This window comes from Dermacentor albipictus, chromosome 7, assembly GCF_038994185.2.
Source record: "Dermacentor albipictus isolate Rhodes 1998 colony chromosome 7, USDA_Dalb.pri_finalv2, whole genome shotgun sequence".
Classification (NCBI taxonomy): Eukaryota; Metazoa; Arthropoda; class Arachnida; order Ixodida; family Ixodidae; genus Dermacentor; species Dermacentor albipictus.
Genome location: NC_091827.1, coordinates 34,368,492 through 34,390,564, shown reverse-complemented (window position 1 = coordinate 34,390,564; position 22,073 = coordinate 34,368,492). Strand labels below are relative to the sequence as shown.

The 22,073-nt window shown below is 51.1% G+C and overlaps 1 protein-coding gene and 1 long non-coding RNA gene across 2 annotated transcripts in view; one reads left to right on the top strand and one right to left on the bottom strand.

The window, feature by feature from the left end:
* Window positions 1-320: 320 nt before the first annotated feature.
* Window positions 321-21,771, top strand: LOC139047791 (uncharacterized). The gene is made up of 4 exons (XM_070521872.1): window positions 321-348; window positions 10,696-10,840; window positions 17,098-17,291; window positions 21,190-21,771. Exons 1-4 carry the CDS (start codon window positions 336-338, stop codon window positions 21,210-21,212), a joined length of 375 nt encoding a protein of 124 aa, XP_070377973.1. The 5' UTR covers window positions 321-335; the 3' UTR covers window positions 21,213-21,771.
* Window positions 9,830-22,073, bottom strand: part of LOC139047792 (uncharacterized) — a 52,699-nt gene continuing 40,455 nt past the window's right edge. Inside the window, exons 2-3 of the long non-coding RNA XR_011507377.1 lie at window positions 10,656-10,864; window positions 9,830-10,014 (exon numbers count right to left, since the gene is read on the bottom strand). This is a non-coding gene — a long non-coding RNA (uncharacterized lncRNA). The remainder of the gene's footprint in view (window positions 10,015-10,655; window positions 10,865-22,073) is intronic.

The window sequence follows — 22,073 nt, the reverse complement described above, 5'->3', positions numbered from 1 at the left end:
CGGTGCAATCGGACTTGCATCTTACAGGTCTGGTACCTATAGTGCACAGTGCATCGTATGCCGTTATTGGATTGTGTCAATTACCTGTGTAGCTATACACCTCGTTTCTTTTTTTTCTGAACACACAACAACCGACCCAAGTTTGCAAACTGGATATGTCGAATGCGTTCTTGTTCCGCTCGAAGCTTCTTTCGGGACTCCCGTTTCCTCCCCACTCAACGCATGCTTTGGTCCAAATTTGTCGTCGTTGACGTGTTTTTGAAGCATTGCAACTGATTCCCACACTCGGCTGCTTCTGTTCCAGGGTTGCCATCTCCCGAGGGGACGAATTCGGGATGGGTGAGAAGGGTGAGTCGATACGGGGTTGTCGACGACCGACCGTGTCAGTTCGAGGAGCCGCCTATCCGTACGTGAAACAAAGTCTCACGAATGTTTTTCTTAGTTCTACCATGTCGCTATATACAAGAAAGATGCAGTAGTGGTTGCCTGCATGGCTAACACGGCTACCTATACTGACCGAGGTGTACTGTGAACGGTCGGAGCCTACAAGATAAGCAAAACCCCAACAAAAAAAACGAAACAGCCTTTATGTTTATGACCATGCAAACAGAAGACAAAAGAGAAGAAGGTGCAGCCGAACTGTCCCGCGTCACAGGAAGAAAGACTTGTTTATTAACTGGTGCACAGCAGAAGACAAAAAGAAAGGCAAGTCTGGACGTTAGGCAGTCTCGATCGGGTCAAGTAGGGACTCGGGACATTTACTCGAAAGACGGGACTGTCCCGCTAAATTTGAAGCCGTTGGCAACCCTATTCTGTTCCCGACTTATCCACTCCTATCTTGCCCGCTTCTATACTTCTCGCCTTCGGTTGCACCACGCAGTAAGAAACCGAAAGCCGTGGCTAGAGCATACACGGTAACTCTCTCCGCGACTAGCCTCCCTGTACCCGCGACAGATTACCGATGCTATCCGGAAGGATTACAGTCGCATCGAGGCAACATACGGCCGACAGTCTGCAGTGACCTATTCAGTACTATGGTAGTTGGTAGTGTGGTAGTTGGTAGTGGGCTTGGGATAGCTACTCGGCAGGACAGCACCCAGCACTTACAAAGTGGGTAGGAAGAGGCAAATAAAGCTTCGCAGTGAAACACATGCTGCTGTTTGAATCGATAGTTATCAGTGGGCGACGCCGTGAGTGAGAACACTTTCCAAGTGTACCGAACTCCACTCAGATGCATGCAGTAGAAGGTCCAGCTGCGAAGGCAATGGAAGCTTGTTAAGGTTCGCCGGTAAACAGAGGGTTCCCATGGCTGTTAACAGCCATAACCTGTTAATGGTAGCTTAATAGTATAGGGGTATTACTCAGGCTCGCGCGTGCGCACCTGACCCTTCTCTGGATCGCACAGCGCCGGCGGAGCGGCAGTCGCTCCCTAGCACTTTCGCAGCAGCCCTAGCAGTCAGAGCTGTGACCCCTAACCCGCGGTTCGCAGTGAGTTGCGACCACGGCGGGTTCAGGCCAGTCGGGACAGGGTGAGTCTCGACCTAAGGTGTTTATTCACCTTAGAGTACAGAGATTCCAACAGACAACAACAGCCACAACACACACAAATACAACACAAAACACAACCGCAGCGGCGGAGCATTCCGCACGTCTGGGGTGAAACACAAACCGCACAATGTGGGAACCACAAAAGAGGCTGATAAGAGTTCAGCTCACCCAAAAGTGGATCCGCGCTCGGGCCCTGGGGCGGTGAGTCGCACACAAAGGCCGGGCGCAACACAGGGGGACGGCGTGCGGCGGTCTCAGCGGCTGATTTGAGATGCGGCCTTTCGCTAGCTCTTCCGCCGTGAGACCAAGATGCGTCGGGGGAATCGCGCTTCTGCCCGAGCGGCGGAGAGGAGTCTCCCCGGTTCCAAGAAAGGGAAAGGAGGGAACGGGGTGCCTTGGCTGCGGCGTCGCGGCCAGGCGCGAAGAGCAGCGGGAGCGGCGAAGGTGCCCTCTCCCCAGCTACCCTCCGCGGGCGAGCACGTGATTATCGCGTGATAACCGCGTGGCCGCTCCGGAGATATCGGGACGCGCGTGCGATCCCCACATCCCCCCCTCCTTAAAATAACCCTTTAGCCGCTAAGAGGCCGCCGTCACCTGAGGCTTTCCTGCGAGAGGGGGCATGCTACTCCGACAGCAACACGGTTTGAATCCATGTTGGTGAGGGAGCAGCTCTAGCTGCAGACCGTCGTTGTCGCCGTGTAGGTGGTCGCGAGCCAGGCCGGAACGTTGAACGATGTCATGGAGCAGCTTGACAGCAGCGGGATGCAGCAGGAGGCAAGAAGGGCGCTGGGTCCAGGTCAACTTGCGTCTCGGCGGCGTCACCTGCCCAGTCGGACGTGCCGGGTCTGTGGTGGCGAAAGGGTCCCAGGATTTTTCTTGGCTGCCTCGATTACGCTGACGCGATCCCCGAACCAGCCTCGAAATGGCGCAGGACAGCTGCCTTTTGGTGTTCCCGGGGTTCGTTGCCCTCTGGTATTGGCGCACCCTCGCGGGTTTCGGCAGGCAAGATCGGCAAAGGCGCGCCGACCCACCCCTGACGATGGCTTGCACCTCGCTGCGCAGCAGGGGTCCACTCTGTCCTTGCGGGCGAAGTCTTTCGTTCGACCTTGAGGCTGGGTGCTTGGTTGCGGGGCTCGCAACTCGGTCGCGGAGCTGTGCGGCGCGGTTCGGCGAATTCTGCGCCGCTGCGACCATTCAGGACCGGAAGTCGTCCGCTGCACCTCTCACCTCGCTGTTAGCCGCCGGAGGATGTTTTCTCGCCGCCTGTTGCCTGCACTGCGCTGCTGACTGCTTGCGGCCTGCTCGTCCCCACCGGCAGTGGAGATGGTCTTTCCTTTTTGCTTGGTGGTTGTTTCACGGCTCCCGACGGGCGGTCTGCTGCTGCGACGATTCTGTTAGCCCCTCTCGCTTCTTCCAAAGAGAAAGCGCGTGCTCGCTCTGGAAGCCTGCATGCTAGACATCGGAGGAGCATTCCGTCCGATATCACGCACAATAAAATAGCCTCCGCGAACCGGACAGAGTTAGTTCTGCCGAGATCGCAAGTTATAATGCCGCACCGGGCTCGAACCTCGAGCCGTGCCACCCGATGCCGCTGCCTGCGGGCGCGGGAGAGCATTCTCCTCGGGCCACTCGTTCCCTCTGTCATAGTAGGGTTTGAGATCGCAGACATGCACCGGTCGGCTGATCGGTCTTAGCTTCAAGTCCGCCAGCCTGTACACGAGCGAAGAGACAGTCTCTCGCACCCGGTACGGTTCTGTCCATTTCGGCGCCAGAGAAGCTGAGAATTTCTTACTGGCGTCGCTCAGGACGTGATTCCGTCTCAACACCAGGTCGCCCACTTTGTACTGAACTTCCCGATGAGAGCGGTCGTACTGCGCTTTCTGCTCGGCACGTGCAGTGCTCAGGTTCCGTCGCGCTTTTCGTAAAGCCTCCGTTACCTTCGCGCGCAGCCCAGTCGCATAATCGGCGCGTGCCGACGAAACGACCAGTTCCGTGCTGCTTCGTTCCTGTAGAGTAAGTTCTACCGGACTCAACAGCTCCCTCCCAAGGTTGAGGGTGGCGGGTGTATACCCAGTCGATCGATTCACTGTCGACCTGATAGCAAATCCAATTTCAGGAAGACAAGCGTCCCACTCATTGTGCGTCCCCGCAAATGCAACTAGCATGTGCTTGATGTTGCGGTTCACACGCTCAGTGGGATTCGCCTGGGCATGGTACGTGGTTGTTCTCCTGTGCTTAATGCCGAGAGCTGCACAAGAGTCCACGAAGAGTTTGGCAGTGAAGTAGGACGCATTGTCCGTTATCAGCTGCTCAGGATAGCCGAATCGTGTAAACACCTCGATCAGCTTTCCCATGATAACGCGTGCCGTCAGCTTCCGTAGGGGGAACAGTTCCACCCACTTGCTGAAATGGTCTGTGACTACGAGAAGGAATCGGTTCCCGCTCGGTGTCCTGGGGTAAGGCCCCATGACGTCACATGCCGCAATTTGCCACGGTGTTCGGCTATTGATCGGCTGCATGAGCCCGGGTGGGCGTCCACCACGCGGCTTCACGCGTTGGCACACGTTACAAGAGCGGGCGTAGCGCATCACATCCCGCTTCATTCCAGGCCAGGTAGCAAAGCGGCACAACTTTAGATAAGTCTTAGGGTCACTTGCATGCCCGGCCAGGCACGTATCGTGAAAGTAGCGTAAAAGTGCTCCTCTCAGCGTGCGTGGAATCACCGCTTTGAAGGACTCGTGTGTATCCTTCTCCGCGGGAATGTATCTCAGCAGGACGCCGTCAGAGTCTAGCAGGTAGGAATCCAACGCGCTCACAGCATTACCAGCTGTTTCGGAGCGCCGCGCACCCACAGCAATACCAGCTGCGTCCATGTGCGCCGCGGCCGCGCCGCCGGGCTCCCGGAGCCCCTCAAACACTTTTTTACAAAACGGATCCTCCCGCTGTGCCTCTAACAGCTCCTTTCTGCCGAACACGCTCCCCACAGAACTGACGCAGTCCAAGTGGTTCACGCTTTCGTCCTGAGAAGGGGGTTCATCCGCCCTTCCTTCGGGACCAGCGCCGTCGAGCATTGTAGCAGTTACTCTGCTCTTAGGCTGAGTCACTGAGGGGTCACGATGGGTATTAATATTACCCCTCCTGACAACCTCAGTCGTCGCAGCGGTTAGTCCGCTCACAAGCTCAGTTTCGGGCGAGGTGAGTTGAGTAGTAATATCACTCTTCTCACAGTCAACGGGCGCGCGCGAAAGTGCGTCCGCCACAACGTTGTTCTTTCCTCTCCTGTAGCGAACGGTAATATCGTATCGCTGCAGGAGAAGTGCCCATCGCGCGAGCCGGCCGCTCGGCTCTCCTAAGCGCCTAAGCCAAGTTAATGCCATATGATCGGTCTCAATTATGAATGGGACTCCATCAATATAGTAATCAAACTTTTTGAGAGCGAAAATGATCGCCAGACATTCCTTTTCGGTCACGGAGTAATTTTTCTCTGCGGCAGTCAAAGAGCGGCTGGCAAAAGCTACCGGGCGCAAGCTACCTTCGTGCTGTTGGAGCAAAACCGCTCCTAGGCCAAGGTCGCTGGCGTCCGTATGAATGACGAATTCTTTGTTCAAATCAGGTAGCCTTAACTCGGTGGTTTCCACGAGCGCGTTTACGAGGTTGCGCAGTGCCTCCTCTTGCTCGGGACCCCACCTCCACTGCTCACCTTTCCTCAACAGCATTGTCAAGGGGGCTTGCAGTGCAGCGCAGTTTGGGATGAACTGTCGATAGAAATTCGCCAGCCCCAAAAAGCGTCTCAGTCCGCCTATGTCTTCCGGTGACGGGTAGTTCAATAATGCCTGAACCTTGTCATCACACGGTAGAAGGCGTCCGTTATCCAGTTTAAACCCCAGTAGCGTTACTCGGGTTGCCGCAATCTGGGTCTTGGTCGGGTTTAGCGTTATCCCCGCAGACCTCAGACGCTCCAACACGTCCCTGAGATGGCGTAAGTGCCCATCAAAGGTACGCGAGTATACCACAACATCGTCCAGGTAAGCAAGAGCGTGGCGCCACCTTGCGTCACCCAAGACACGGTCCATCAGGCGCTGGTAAGTTGCAGGCGCACCGACAAGTCCGAATGGCATACGGGTAAACTGGAAAAGTCCCCTGTGACAAGTGAAGGCAGTCTTCTCTCGGTCACAGGGATCTACCTCCACCTGAAAGTATCCTCTGCTTGCATCGAGCGTAGTGAAGTACTTCGCTCCGCCAACGTTGGATACGATCGAGGGAATGCTAGGAAGCGGATATGCGTCCTTGCGTGTCACCTCGTTCAGGCGGCGATAGTCAACACAAAGGCGGGGCGTCCCATCCTTTTTAGGAACCAACACCACAGGAAAACCCCATGGGCTGTCCGATCTTTCAACAACGCCTGTATCGAGCAGTTCGTCCAGAGCGCTGTCTAGTGCTTTCCTCTTAGCCAAACTCACCGGCCGAGGATTACACTTCCACGGAGAGGCGTCGCCTGTCTCAATTTTGTGCCTGTATAGCGTAGTGCAACCAGGCCGCTCTGTGAATACGGCATCATATTCAGTCAGAAGCGCTGAGAGGCGAGCCTTTTCTTCCCCCGACAAACTGCTTGAGTCGTCCAGCAGCGGGTGGTATCGTTCGCCCCTCACTGCGGCACAGTCTGCCACCGCAGCGGGGGTTACGGGCTGTGCGGGAGGGGAGCAGTTCCCCTCCGCGCCTCTTTTCTCAGCGCGGTTGGCCGGACGGCATTTCGACCCGGCCGCAACCGTTCTGAGGGACCTTTTCGGGCAATCGTTTGGTCGGTCTGCGCGCGAAGCATCATCGAACGAAGTTGTCTCTGACGCTTTTTGAAATGAAACGAAAGGTTTCAGGGTGCCACATGCTCGCTCCCTATATCCTCCGTTGCAGACGTCAATAACAATGCCCGTCTTGGCGAGGAAATCTCTACCAAGAATTATAGGAACCGACAGGCCGGGAAGGTGAGCTAGGCGCTGTCGCCTCACCCGCTTCTCCCACCGCACCACAAGCCTAGCAGCACAGCTCGCGTGTGCCGTGCCGCTGGCCAGTCGGAAGGTCACATTACTCTCTCTCAGTCGGATAGCGTTCCGACCGAGATGTTCACACACCTCGTCGCCAAATAGTGAAGCGCTTGCTCCTGTGTCTAACAGCGCAAAAAACCTGCGCCGGGCGACTGTAACCTCTATGAGCGGGACTGGCGTGTCGCTGGGCAATCCAAAACGACAAGCCAGCGGGGCAAGGAGTTCGTGTGTCTCACTTCGCACCGCTGTAACCGCCGCCGGCCATGCAGCATTGCTCACCGGCGGCCCCGCTCGTTTCCCGAAAGCGCGTGCTCTCGGTTCGCAGGCTGTCTGCAATCCCGGGCGAAGTGCCCCGGCTGGTTGCACCGATAACAGAGGAGAACCGGCCTTTGACGGGCTTGGCGTCCAGTGCCTCGCGCCGTTTGACCATTGTTCCTCTCTATCGACTGCTCCCTTGCAGGCACGCTCTGCTCTCGCATCATCGAGCCGGCATATCGACCACGATTCTGCATACCTCGGCCATCGGCAGCGCATGCTGCACGCATGGCATAAGTGTACGGATCGAGAGCCCGGTCAGATAAGCCCCAACCGTTTCTCAGTTGTCCGTCACTGAAAGCAACCACACCATCTCCACCGGAACGAGTGCGAAAAGTGTCCCCGTTCCACGCGCATCGCGGCTCAAGTGCCCTCGACGCTGGGGGTGGAGGTCGGTATGAGCGCAAGGCGAGTATGTCCGCCTGTATGCGCTTTGCCTCCGAGGCCAGCTCATCCAAATCCCTGAACTTGCTGCCTCTTAGGTACGCTGCGAAGGTGGGATGAGCTTGTCGTGTGACTCTCTCCACCTTATCGCAGTTCGGAGCGGTAGGGTCAGCGGTACGATAAAGTTCGTCCATCGCCCTGACGTACTCGAGCAAGGATTCGTCCGGATGCTGAGTACGTAGCTCCAACTCGCGCCGCAGACGACGCTCGTAATCTGCGGGCAGGAATTCCTCGCGTAATCCCGCTCGGAACTCAGCCAGCGTGCTAGACCGGTAGCCAGTAAGCCGGAACCAGCGGGCAGCGTGATCAGTTAACGACACTGGTACGACGCGTTCCAGTATCTCGCCATCGGACAGCCCCGTTGCGCGCTGGTAAGTCAGCACGCGATCGAGGTATTCGTTGACGCTAACTGAATCATGATACCCGCTGTAGGTGGGTAAGTCCACCCTCACTCTCGGTCTAGCAGCGGCGGCAGATGTCAGCAGAGTGTTCTGCACGGCACCTGTCAACCTCTCAATCAAGCGCATCGCATCCTGCAACAGCGCCTGTTGAGGCTCGCTCTGGCCAGTAATGCCTGGCACAGGAGCAGAACGCGTCGAGCAAGTATGCCGCAGTGGCTCCATGCTCTCCGCAAACACTGGCGAAGGGTTCGGCGTAATGTGCCTCACGCCTTCAAGGGTACGAGGCTCGCTCTGGCCAGTAATGCCTGGCACAGGAGCAGAACGCGTCGAGCAAGTATGCCGCAGTGGCTCCATGCTCTCCGCAAACACTGGCGAAGGGTTCGGCGTAATGTGCCTCACGCCTTCAAGGGTACATCCTGCCGGAGAGAGCGCCTCATGTGTCGCGCTACCCTCTTCGAAGCTTATCAAATTCCCAGGGCTAGTGTTCGCCGCAGGGCATGACTGAGCGGTAGCAGTTACCGCCGCTTCGAATTGTTGCCTGTTGGTAGCAACCTGCGACAGCGTATACAACGGCTGTAAATCAGCCCCGTATGCTGCCATGGTTCGTTCGTGTCGTGGCAATCACTTACACAAACAGACTCAACCTGTCACACCTCTGGCCCCACGTTGGGCGCCAAATATAGGGGTATTACTCAGGCTCGCGCGTGCGCACCTGACCCTTCTCTGGATCGCACAGCGCCGGCGGAGCGGCAGTCGCTCCCTAGCACTTTCGCAGCAGCCCTAGCAGTCAGAGCTGTTACCCCTAACCCGCGGTTCGCAGTGAGTTGCGACCACGGCGGGTTCAGGCCAGTGGGGACAGGGTGAGTCTCGACCTAAGGTGTTTATTCACCTTAGAGTACAGAGATTCCAACAGACAACAACAGCCACAACACACACAAATACAACACAAAACACAACCGCAGCGGCGGAGCATTCCGCACGTCTGGGGTGAAACACAAACCGCACAATGTGGGAACCACAAAAGAGGCTGATAAGAGTTCAGCTCACCCAAAAGTGGATCCGCGCTCAGGCCCTGGGGCGGTGAGTCGCACACAAAGGCCGGGCGCAACACAGGGGGACGGCGTGCGGCGGTCTCAGCGGCTGATTTGAGATGCGGCCTTTCGCTAGCTCTTCCGCCGTGAGACCAAGATGCGTCGGGGGAATCGCGCTTCTGCCCGAGCGGCGGAGAGGAGTCTCCCCGGTTCCAAGAAAGGGAAAGGAGGGAACGGGGTGCCTTGGCTGCGGCGTCGCGGCCAGGCGCGAAGAGCAGCGGGAGCGGCGAAGGTGCCCTCTCCCCAGCTACCCTCCGCGGGCGAGCACGTGATTATCGCGTGATAACCGCGTGGCCGCTCCGGAGATATCGGGACGCGCGTGCGATCCCCACAATAGTTAATGGTAGCACTTAATAGTTAATAGTCATAGCCAGTCATGCCTTGTTAGATGTGTTTGCATAGCTTCGGACGTTTCGCTCCGCCGACTCGGAGTGCAGTGGGCGCGCTTGGCCCCAATGGACCCACAGCTAGGCGCGACATTTAATTCGAAACACTGAAGCCCAACATGCCGTTTCCTTCCTTGCTATTCATCAAAGGGAATCGTCATCGCCATCACCATTATCAGCCTATCTTATGCGTACTTAGGGACGAAAAGGGGGTCTCTCCCGGAGATTCCCAATTAGCCACGTCTTGAGCGATCCAGCAGGTACCGTCCCATGCCTGGAGCCCTCATTGTATTTGCCTTACCACCCCCCTCCTTCCTCTTCCCATCCCACCTCTGTTATTCCCCAAACCCCTTCCCCAGCGTGGAGTAGCAGGTTAGAGGCACTTCAGTCAGGCCGACTTCTCCACCTTTCTGCCATTAAACATTATATATATATATATATATATATATATATATATATATATATATATATATATATATATATATATATATATATATATTTATATATATATATTTTCGAGTTTCATCTCCGAAGAAGTTCTCTGCCACCCTTTTCGTGGCGCCCATTCGGTAAATGCAACAGACCACCGGTTATCTGCCCTACCATCACCATCACCATCACTTTATTACCTTAAAGACCCCCGTTTAGCGGGCATTACATAACGGGTGGGCTAACAAATGAAGGTTACAAATAAGTCTTTATGCGGAACAGTGTGCCGTGACATTTTCGGTAAAACTTGATGGACGCGTGATTGTTGCAATGTCTCGGGGAAGGCCATTCCAGTCCGCTGCTGCACGAAAAAAAAAAAAGAAACGTCTTTATATGGCCCGTCCAACTACATATTTTTTTGCGTCTTAATGTCAGCTAGAATATGGGCTGGTCCCGTTTGCTCTCTCTCCAATCGACGCCGCTGTCTTCCCGTCTCTTAAAGCTGCGCCTATTTTTTTTCGCCCCGTCACTCGCTCCAGCAGGAATTTTCTCATTGCAACAAATGAGTGTTATTCAATTCATCGGAAAGTTAATTGACCAATCGCCCAGTCCCTGTTTCCTGTGGTTGGTTAGCTGGGTTTTTTTCCCCTCTATATATGGCTCATGCCCACTACGGGATAATGGAGGACTGGCCAAGAATCAGGTGGGATTAGAAAACAAAAATAGTTAAAAACTGGTAAAAAAATCAATCATAAGAAAATAAAGAAACTCAAAAGAAAAGTAAGATGACGTAACGTTCGGACAATCTTAACAAGGAAATCACTTTGGTTCGAAAATAAATTCTACGATAGCTAGACAGACAGACATCCCTATGGCAATGCCCAAAAGAGAAGGCTCCTACTGAAGACAGGATTTTACGGACAGGAAAATTCAATTCAATAAGGCTAAAGGGGTGCTCCTAAATTAACTTTGTGTTTTCGTGGATCTTTTGCTTTTCCTTACAACATTCCGATCGAATCTTGGCTTATTCCTTCCTCCACAGTGGGTTCATGCAATCCCTTGGGTTATCAGCACTACCATCATTTTCTGATGGAAGGCTCCGGAGACGTCCGGCTGCCGGCCAAGGTGCAGCCCTCGACCTGGCCCCCGGCCAGGACCCAACAGCAACGAGGAGGTTCCCTCACAAGGTGCGCACTTGCTTCCGCTTTGACCTGAAAAAAGATTAAGAGGAAACTTCAGCTAGGAAGCTCATACCCAAATGCGTAAAAAAGGAAACATTATCTTGCTGGACATGCCCTTCGTTGATTCTGATAATGCCTGCGGCACTTAAAGGAAAAAGAAAAACCCGACAGTACCCATCTCACGATGAATGTCGACGTTAGTGCGATTAGCATCGAAGCAATGCATAACGATTCACCGTAGTGCCAAATTCTTCACTTCTGTGTAACTGACTTTCTTCACTTCTTGCCCGTTGTCCTGTTTGTCTCATCCTGCCCAGTGGCACACAGCGATGCTGGAGGATTGTCCCAAGAATGCTTCTCGGGCCCCAATGACCAAAATTGTTTATTCAACCACACGTACCCAGTGGCAGCAGTCGCGCATATACACAGCGACCCACATTGCACTATTCGGCCACATACACCCAGTTGCACAAGCAGTCCGGCGCCTCTGCAACGAAATGACTTGTATGGCAAAGGCACAACGCTGTCCTGGGTTCCACTGCGAGGAGTGCGGTGCACAACCTTTACAACGAAACAACCTGTATAACGAATGACTTCGGATGCCCCAGACACTTGGGTTATAAAGGCGTCCGGGGCCACTTATTCAGGCACTCCTCAGAGACACATGCCCGGATGCACATGCGTACCCACTGACCCAAGTTGTCAAATAAAACTTGGGAAAACCACCGCAGCGGGCGCTCTACAACTAGCTCCACTGGCTATGCTGATAACTCCGCTGATTATCGGTTATGGTAACGCCACTGGTTATGCCAGTGGTTGTGCCGACTGTGAACATGCCCAGTCGGCATGTTCCCAGTCAACATCATGCGTAATGCAAAGTGGGTGAAGTTCACGGGGAATGCTAATCGAATTTAAAAAAATTCAAATCTACTGACTGTAACACCACATTCTTTCTTCTATCAACGATTCTCGAACAAGAATTGCTCAGAAAACGCGCGGAATTTTGGAAAACTGAAGCAATAAGTTCGCCACTCAGCAACTGGGCAATCAAAAAACATCAAGTTCCCTAAACTGCGCCACTTCAGATATCTAAGGCGGACAAAACGGGTCTACATATTATGCGCCACCCTAAATGATACCACTGATTTGTAGGCAGGACAACACCTTCGTAAGCACTGCAACCATTTCACGCCGTAGCTGCAAGCTCAGATATCATGTTCGCCCGCTTCATTTGCTCTAATAGATGCAGCTTACAGAATCGCGATATCTGTTTTTGGTGCAGAGGATGCGGATTCGTAAACTTTCAGTTTCAGTTTGCTTTTAGGCTTCTCGATTTTCCCACAGTCCTTGCAAACAACAACAAAAAAAATGTTAGACCTTGTAGATTTAGACCTTGTTAGATTTAGCTTGTACAGTCGGTGTAGAATTAAGGTTTCTCTCATAAACGCAGCAAGATTCATGTAAATCGCTTGAGTGTGGTTGCCAAGTGATAGCGTTACGGCATTTTACGTGTTTCGCGCGCGTTTTGAAAGCTCGTACAGTGACTGGAGCGCAGGGCGGCCGGAGAGACGTCACCGTCAACATGTTTTATTGCAAAATTCCGCTGAATTGTTGTAGCGTGCCTAAGCTATTACTGAGCTAAAACATTTATGTTACCTCAATCAAATGTTTTTTTAAATGTATTGGAAAATTACACCTATATTTAGACGTCAAGTTTGAAAAATTAATTTTGAGTCAAATTGCAATGCGAATGTAATTGGTTTAGTTCGGTCCAAAGCCCACATTGCGAACAATATTTGAGACAAGTTTCAGCGTTCTGTTTGCATTAGCAAATTATCAGCTGTTTTTTAAACGTTCCTTCACCGAAATACAGAGACATATGTAGATATAAAAGCTCACAGTTCCAGCAATATTAAATATATTTTTATACATCACGGAATTTTATTGAGAAATGCCATTACTAAGCACGCACAAATTTCAAGAATTTTGAATGCAATGGAAGTCGAGAAAATCACAAAAATGTCTGACGTCTCGCATGTGCCTACCATCCCCGCCCTAAATATTATTCTAGCCCGAGGTCCGCCATCTTGGTTAGGTCGCACAAGCTGTGAGAAGAAGCAGGCTTGCGGATTTTGCATAGGCCTTTTCGTCATCACCTTGTCACGCCGTAAGGTCTTGACTCATCATCGGCTTGGAATTCAGCGTCTGTGTTATCCTTATCGTTCCTCTCGTGCCCATGTATTTACAAGCCTAATCTTTCAAATAATGACTCCCATGCCACCTTTACTAAATGGCTATGGAAATATTGTTGCGTTCCCATTGATTTTCTGTTGTGTTTTCCTAGAATTTATATTTAAGTGAAACTGAGTGTCATGCGTGACATTTGCAGGGGCAACTGGCTGAGCTTTCTGTCGTTCTTAAGACATATACTCTGCATCAGTCTCATATGAACCAGCACTTATTTCGACAGAACTTCCTGAAAGCCCGCGCAAAGACCAAATAGCGACTTCGCGCAAACTATATTGTTCAACATTATGGTTGTCCGCATTAAATTTGTCCGCTTTTAACGCTTTCATACATTCAAATTACGGAATCGCAATAGCTCGTCGAGCTCGTTTTCGAGTTGTGTAGTAGTAAACTGCGTGGCTATGTTTTACTTCTCGATATTTATCGATTTCGATATCAGAACCGAAACACCAAATATGCTCCCATCACAGACCAGAATTAAGCTTATTTTCCTTCAAATATGCAATCACTTTTTGCTGAAATCCGTTCAACGCTTTTTCGACGAGGATATTTCGAAGTCTCGCGTGCGTTTGAATAGAGAACTGAAAGCTGGCCCCAACGCAGCTATAAACAATATTATGGAACCCGTGTATCATGTCATCTAAGGGCGATCCTACAATTTCATTTACAATTGGCATGCCTATATTTGTCTAAGCAAGTTACACGTACGGACAATGATAGCGCTAATGGCATTTCCTTTGAATTGGAGTAGCGACAAATTACCATCTACATAGCCCGCGTGATTATGCGTCACAATATAACGTAATCTAGCATATACCTTATCTCTCCTCTATCTTGTACAGTTGCCTATGCACTTGACGATTCCGCTGGCATCCCTTCTATGTTCTTTCTTTTTATTCCAGTCGTGTACTGTTAATCTCGCATCAGTGAACCCCAGTTAACGTTCGAATCATAACACAAGCACAGCTCAAAAGACGGGGACAAGATAGACAGGCACATACGGCGCTGACTTCCAACGTTTTTCTTTTTTTTTTTTTCGATCAGCTTGGAACTCGCTTTGGTAGGTGGTCGTTCACTCCCATTCTGACTGGGTGAAAATATTCGCATTCCATTAGAAAGCGTCGAGCTATGTTGAATTTTGTTGCTCAGGGACGCCATCTGTTTTAAAAACTCGGCAACAGAAAAGGGCGCCAAGATCGAAATAGGCCGGCCGGGCGGCGCGCCAAGGCGCTGGTGCTGAGATTCCCAGACGTCCAGACGGGCTAAACGCAGACGCAATTGGAAACGTCTCGTCTGCTGCAGTGTCTGAATCATTAAATCCAACTGCAAAGAAATCCCCACCTGAGCTTCATTTGTTAAAAAAATTCGGGTAACAGATATGCCACCAAAGTAACTGCCGCAAATCCGTTAGACTAGCAACCACGGTGACCTTTCATGAACAGCATTGAGACCGCTCGGTAACAGTTGTCAGGCAGCCCTCACCCCCCCCCGCCCCCTAGCGGTGTGCCGTGTATCTGCACGATATGAGAGTATACGACGGTTGTGACGTCAAACCCAGGATCTCACGATAGGCTAAGGACTGTCCCGCTGGTATTTTTCGCCTTTAAGATATGCGAAAGTGTCTCGTAAAAGCAGCTGCATATCAATACAGCATGCGAGGCTGGTCTGCATCACTTCCGACGAACTGTAATGACGGCAGTTTTTCTTTTTTCAGTTTAGGTATGAAAAACATGGACGTTTGCTAGATGTTTCTTATTCACCCGTCAGCATTTCGCACATAAAGAAACCTGCCCCGGGCCTTTTCTGTAGCTGCACTACCAGTACAAGTATCCTGCTACGCTATACAAATTTGCAATGCAGTTGTCGTTTAGCGCAGCGCACTCGGTTCCTTGCAACGACACTCATCCAGACGGCGCTCGCCTCCGCGCATGCGCGGCCCAGGCAAGTTCGAGGCCGCGTTTCTACCAGAAAGCTCGCCTGCTCGCGTTCGCGCATAGCGCTCGCCGCCAGCGTTTCCCGGTAACCACTGCGGTTACGTAAGCCGCAGTTGCCGGGAAGCGTGAGAAGCAGTCGGAGATCTCTGAATGATATCGCGTTCCACTCTTAAAGGCGAAGCTTCAGTGTCCTCCAAATTTTCTTGCCCTATAGGTCAGTCTATAGATTTGGCGCAGCCAATCCCCAAGTTACAAATTGATGGACAGAACCGACGTCATTACTACCGGGATCATCGAACTGCAGTTTGCAGCCGATGGGGGTTTACGTATGAAGCACACGTGGCATACGTACTGGTGCGTGACGCACCACGATTCAGCTTCGGAAGTCCTCGATCGACGATGTGGCGGAGTGCGACGCCGAGGACGCGTCGACACTCGGCTACCCTGCTGCACAACAGTGCTTCGTCACATGGCGAAAAAAAAAAACGATTGTCGCGAAGAGAGCAGAGCTGGTGCACCCTAACCGAGCCAAGCAGAAACAGTAATGAGTAGGTTGCGTGCTTTTAAAAAAATAATAATAAAAGGCCGTATAGCAGAGAAATGCGAAGCGAGACGAGAGCGGAGAAAAACGCAGAGACGAAGCAGTGTTCGGAAAAAACCAGGATGATGAAAGCGTGAAACCGGTAGCCATTTCGTACGTTAACTGCGCCACCGTCTCACGAAGGTCGCAAGACCGATAGATGTAGCAGGCCAGCAAAACAAAGAATGCACTCAGATTCTCAGATGGCGCAAAGAATCGCGTAATTATTGTAACTAAACTTGTCCCTCTTTTTTTCAGTGAACGTTCTTACGTCAAGTACCATGGGATACAATAAATAGCTTATAGTCGCTATACAATAAGTAGCTTATAGATGAAAATTTATCCAGTGCTAACATGGCAGCGTTATTAGTCTTCTGCAATGCTGCTTGACCCTGAAATTCAAAACCGCGCTGCTTTCGCTCCAGCTAATTACCGGAGGATGCTATTTCGAAAACAAATTCCACCCTGTTGGCATCTTAACGCGAAAGCGTTAAGGGTCCCGTGTAGCAGAAAATCTGGCGTCGGACGTCGTTTCGGGGAAAAGGATTTTCGAACCATCCATATCCAGGCCCTCCATGTGACGCAAGGAAGCTGCTAAACTAATTGAATTTCTCAAGCTAAAATACGTAGAAAAATCGTGACGTACGACTTACACACAACCTACAAACACGATAGCGTCGGATTGTAATTTGTCTATACGAGAAAACTTAATTTTGTTACGGGAGGACTCAAAGAAACTCCTTTCCCAGCGTTTATACCATGCATAGACCGGCCGCGCTACGCCATTTACGCGCGCCGGCGCGTGATTATGTCGGCAGCCACGGAGCATGCGCCCGGTTTCTTGCAATACCTCCAGATGGCGCTCGCCTCTGCCGCATCGCGGCCCAAGCAAGAGGCCGCGTTTCTACCAGAAAGCCTAATGCTCCGAGGGATCTTAAGAAAGCCCGCCTTTGTGCATAGCGTTCGCGGCCAGCGTCTCCCGGTAAACATTACGGTTGCATACGCTCCAGTTGGCGGGAAGCGTGAGAAGTTAAGGATATTTGTTTGCTATCGCGTTCCACTCTCAAAGGCGAAGCTTAAGCGTCCTCCATCTTTTTTAGCCAGCCAATCAGACAGGTTGTAGCAACTCTACGAGCCAATTAGAACTGACAATTAAGATGGCGAATTCAACAATATGGCGGAATTTCACGGCGACACACTCATCATACTGCCATCGTTGTCAGTTGGCTTTAAACCGGATTTCAGCCGCGCTTTCGCGACTAATATGAATCAACCTCGGCAACTCTCTGCAGCGCCACGCACGTAAACTTCACATAATGTCTGCGCAGCGGGCATTCAGCGGCTCTCGGCTACATCTGTTTAATGGCACATGCAATCACATTGTTTTTTAACGGAAACCAGACATGTGCTAGCATTAAATGTATGTGCCTGTTGAATTTATTTTCTTTTTTTTTCAAGTAACAAGAATCTTATTGAAAGACGCCGTCTCACGTCGCGTGTAGGTCCTCTGTTCGACGTCCCTCTTCTGCCGCTGCTGCTTCTGCTGCTGCTGCTGCTGCTTCTACAACCGCTGATGTCGCCCCCTGGTGGCGGTGCACTCTAGGCTGGAAGTGGCGTGGCGCTGCCCTTCTCACCCTCCTGGTGGCCGTCTCGATCCTTGGACTCGTCGCGGGCATCTTGTTCGCGCAGAAATACCGTGCGTATAGTAGACGTGCCATTCCCGCCATTCCGTCCTGTAATTATTGCGCCATTGGATGTGCAGGCGCCGACACATCTGTCTAGAGCGCCGAACATATGGGTCCCGTAACTACGGAACCACCCCGTCTGGCGCCTGCGTGCACCACCGATTTATTTCGGGCCCAGTAAATGTTGCTTCATCATCATCATCTAGAGCACCGAACACACTTCGGCAGCACTGCGCTTGGCCCAGGGCCGTGTACATGTCCCGTTCGCATCGGCCCTTCACTGTATAGCTTCGAATTGTTCAACGCACTATTCGGCTTTAGACGACGTACAGGCGTCGACACTGCTGTCTAGAACACCGAACACGCTTCGGCAGCAATGGACTCGGCCCAGTGCCGTATACGTGTCCTGTTCGCCTCGGCCCTTCGTTCAATACCTTTGAATTGTTGTACGCACTATGCGGCTTTAGACGACGTACAGGCGTCGACACTTCTGTCTAGAACACTGAACACATTTTTGCCACCGCTATCAAGGGGACGGCAGTACGTGTCCCATCCGCTGCACACTGTGACTGTTGCAAGTTGTCCTATGTGGTGCCAGGACGCAGACGTGCAGAGATCATCACTTCTTTCTAGGGCACCTTGAGCACTACGGTGCAGATCGCAAACAAACAAATGAACCAAGAAACAAACAAGAAGCAATTTTAGCATAAGTGTGCAACACTGCTAGTAACCTGTTCTTTAGTACGGCTGTTCATTAGATGTAGGCAAAAGTAAGGTAGTTTGCATTAAAGCCGGCCAAAAAAGAACTCGGGCACCGTGACGTTAAAGCAGCACAGGTGGTCGAAATTAATGCGGAGCCATTTGTATTCGGCGTCCTTCATAAGTGCCTCTGTATACTTCCACCACCGTTAAACAGCACGAGTCCACAATTATTAACCGCAAGCTGGGACAATAACGGGCGTCGGACTTCTATTTTTTTTTTATCACCGGTAAGCTTCGCGCATGCGCAGTGTTGGCAGCCGGTGTCGGCAACTGCGAGGTGGCAATGCTAAAATACTAAAACGCACCGCGCTCCTGCAAGTTCGGTTGGTTGCGTCGCGACCAGATGATGCTAAAACTTCCGAGTGACGTCGCCACCAGTCTTTCGCTTTTTAAGGCGACACGGGTTTTTTTTCCATTTATTTACCCTAAAGGCCCAGCTTGGGCATTACATAAGGGGGGACAACAATTGATATACAATATACATTGTACGTCGAATATCCTTATATGAAGTAGTACATGCTATACAACCTTTACATCACTACTAATTCGACATACGCCAATAATTATTAAATTATACCAACAATAACATGACATCTGAAGAAAGGCACGAAGAAATGTTAATGTTATTAATTCACGAATGTTTCATTAAGTGCTTGTTTGAATATAATATGGTCAGTTATTTCAGCTGTATTACTTGGGAGATGATGGTTGGGGCGTTCGACGACGTTTCCTCGCAGGACATGCTTGTGGGTATACGTGGGGTGTTTGATTTTATCGTCAACGGAATTTTCAACAAAAAAATTGCGCTTGTCACGTAGCACATATTCTGTAGTTTCTTGAGCCAGATTACTCTCCGAGGTGGACAGTTTTCGCGCAAGAAATCAAAGTGAAAGGTTGACTAATTAACTAATATTACCAGGTTAGCTTTTAATCTATTTACTCTAGACAACAGCTTGCAATTTACCCAATGTAGCCGGTGGGAATATCCGCGTCGCGCAAATCTTGAGCATGACACCAGTTTAGAGATGGGCATTCCCAAAGTTTGCAACGAAGTGCATCAATGTTCCAGAAACTTTTGAACTTCAATGCACAAAAGGGCATATAGTTAAAAAATGAAGAGAAACAACGGAGAATTTTTACCTCATGTTAGACTGCGCTTACTTCAAAACTGGTGCTATAGTTTCAGAAGTCGTTCCAAGTGGATGTGCTTTGCGAAATCACTGGCTTCAATTGCTGTACTAGCTGCAATATTTACGCTAAGGTATCTAATTAGAAAGTTGGTTCACCAAATTTTGTTAATTAGTGAATTACACATGTCGATTTCCAGTGTAAGCAATGTCAGCCTCTTCGAGCAGACCATCTCATATAAGTAGATTCCTGCTATGGGCGACAGGCGATTTGAAAAAATAATCTGTCAACGTTAACAAGAATGCATTAATTGGACATTAATTAGAAAACGTAATTAATAACACAAACGGTGTTTAGACAGCTTGGGTCACCGGGTATGCGTCACTGGGTATGGCTCCCGCACTCGGTCAATCCTCCGGAATTGGCTTTGCGCCAATGTGACAGAACGCGTATACAAACTTTAACATGTATTTCAGTGTGTATAGTACCTCTCTGTGTACTATACACACAAGGAGAGTGAGATGCGCCGTGACTGTGATGAATCACTATGGAGGAGTGGTGTATAACGAATGAATCACGATTTTTATGCGAAGCATATTACGAGAGCTCAACCCAGCTCCTCAGGCGCGGCGGTGTCGCCATGAAACCACGTGACACCGTGACGTCACGACAGAGGAGAAGTGGCTTTGGCTCAACTCTTGCAAGACGGGCTGGGTGGGAATCGAACCAGGGTCTCCGGAGTGTGGGACGGAGACGCTACCACTGAGCCACGAGTATTTTTTTTTTCTTTATTACCGACATGGCAACAAGGCTACAAAACAAGACATTTTAACAATAGACAACGGTCACGACAACATCTCTGCCATTGGTTGGCAGTCACAGGGCTAAAATCGCTTAAAATTCGCTAGCTCAGTCATCACACTGAGCCATGTTGGTTTTTCTTTTTGCAAATTATACATTTCCTTAATATGACAAATGCTTTCAATGAAATATTCTCTAACAGGCCGGGCATTTACTTCGGCATGTCTCACGGCCATTCTAGTTTTCCATAAGCTATGCAAGGACACCAGCATGAACATGTCATAGGGTACTTTGTCTTCATTTAGAGTAGGCAAGAAACGAATCCCATATGGTGTAATCGGCAAGTCCTTCTTTAGTGTTCTCTGTAATATGTCCCAATGGAACACAGCATCCCAGCAGTCTAGAAAAATGTGTTCTATTGTTTCGGGTTTTCGGTATAGTAAACAGTTGACGCTCCAAGGCACGGAAAGACCTTTTTCATCTAGCCACGGTTTCACAGGTAAAGTATTGGTGTGGAGCTGGAAAAAGAAGGACTTTACCGATGGGCGTACTGGCATTCGTTTTACTCTTTTTAGTACGTCCTTTTCAGGTCCAATGCAGAACATCAAGCGATACAATGGCACCGGCAACATTGTGTCTACCAGGTCCTTATATAAGCGCTTTCGTGGTACCCTACTTAGGTATTCCATGGAGAACCGAACCTTTAACAGCTGAAAACTGAGCCACGAGTACGATGCTTCAAAGCGGTACAAAAGCGCCTCTAGTGAATGTGGTGTTGCCTTAGAAACGAGCTCTTTCTAAGGCGTGCGTCTCTTGCTCAGGCGCACATTTCGTTGCCGCGCCGAACGCTGCTTTGCTCGACGCTCACCGCGTCCAATGCGGGGCGCGTAGTCGCTGCCCTGTAGCCCATTGTCTTACACCCCTTGGCGGGTCGACGGGAACGCTGTCGCGTTCCACTCTTGAAGGCGAAGCAGTAATGCATGAGTTGTTTCTTCGTCTAGCCGAACCAAATATAGCCAAGCAACAGCAGTTCACCAGGCTAAACAGTGGTTCAACAACTAAAATAAAGGCTAGTATGCTTCGCATCCTGGGCTTAACCTTACCTAAGCCACAGCCATTTTTTTAAATAGAAAATCACTCGCGCTTCAAGTTATGTAGACGTCAACAACGTACACAGTTTCACCGCGCCTTTCTTCTTTTTCGGATTCTCTTGCGCAGTGGACGCTCCTGTCGCAGCCTGAACGACAACTGGTGGTCCACAACAACGTCGCCCTCTCGTCTTCCCGGAACCAGCTGACGCCCCGCGCCAGAGGGGACGAATCTCAGCAGGAAGGGACCATCGGAAACGAACCGCGCCGTATACAGAAACAAAAGAGAAAGGAAAAAAAAACGCAGACACATAAGGAAAGAAATAAAGCGCAGAAATCTGCGGACGCGTGAAGCTTAATCCACCGCCGCCGGCGTCTACACGTAACGACGACTCTCACGTCTCCGAATGGCGACAAATGCGAAAGGGGGAAGGGCAGGAGACAGTACGTAACATAATTTCGACGGAACAAGGAAGAAATCTTCTCTCTCACCCGCACGCAGGCAGGCGTACACACTTGCGGTGAGTCTATACGCCGCCTAACTTTCTTGTTTTGCTCACGCCTTCTTTCTTCAGTACTTTTTTTTTTCCCCACAGCGGTGCGTGTGTGTGTCTGTGGCAATTGGTCAAGGGCGACGCATGAGACTTGTGAGAGCGCGCGACACTCCGATGGTGGTGGACGGCCTTCCTTCAGCAGTGAACCTTCTCCCCCCCCCCCCCCCTCGCGCGCGCACCCTCCAAGTCGACGCCCCTGGCAACGAAAAAAAAGAGGAGGGGGGGGGGGTGAGCGAAGTGCAGGGAAAAATGCACACGGGAATCGCACGCACAGTGTGTATGCCCCGATATCGTCTCTCGCGTGGTCGGGCAAAGCCAGATCGCAGTCAACTTCGACGTGTATACTGGAACGGCGTCCCCCCTGCCCCGCGCGCGATCCCCTTCTTCCGCACACCTCGCGGGTCTCCTCGTCAGTGGCAGCGGACCGCGACTGTCACGCGGACGAACAACTTCTCGTGGA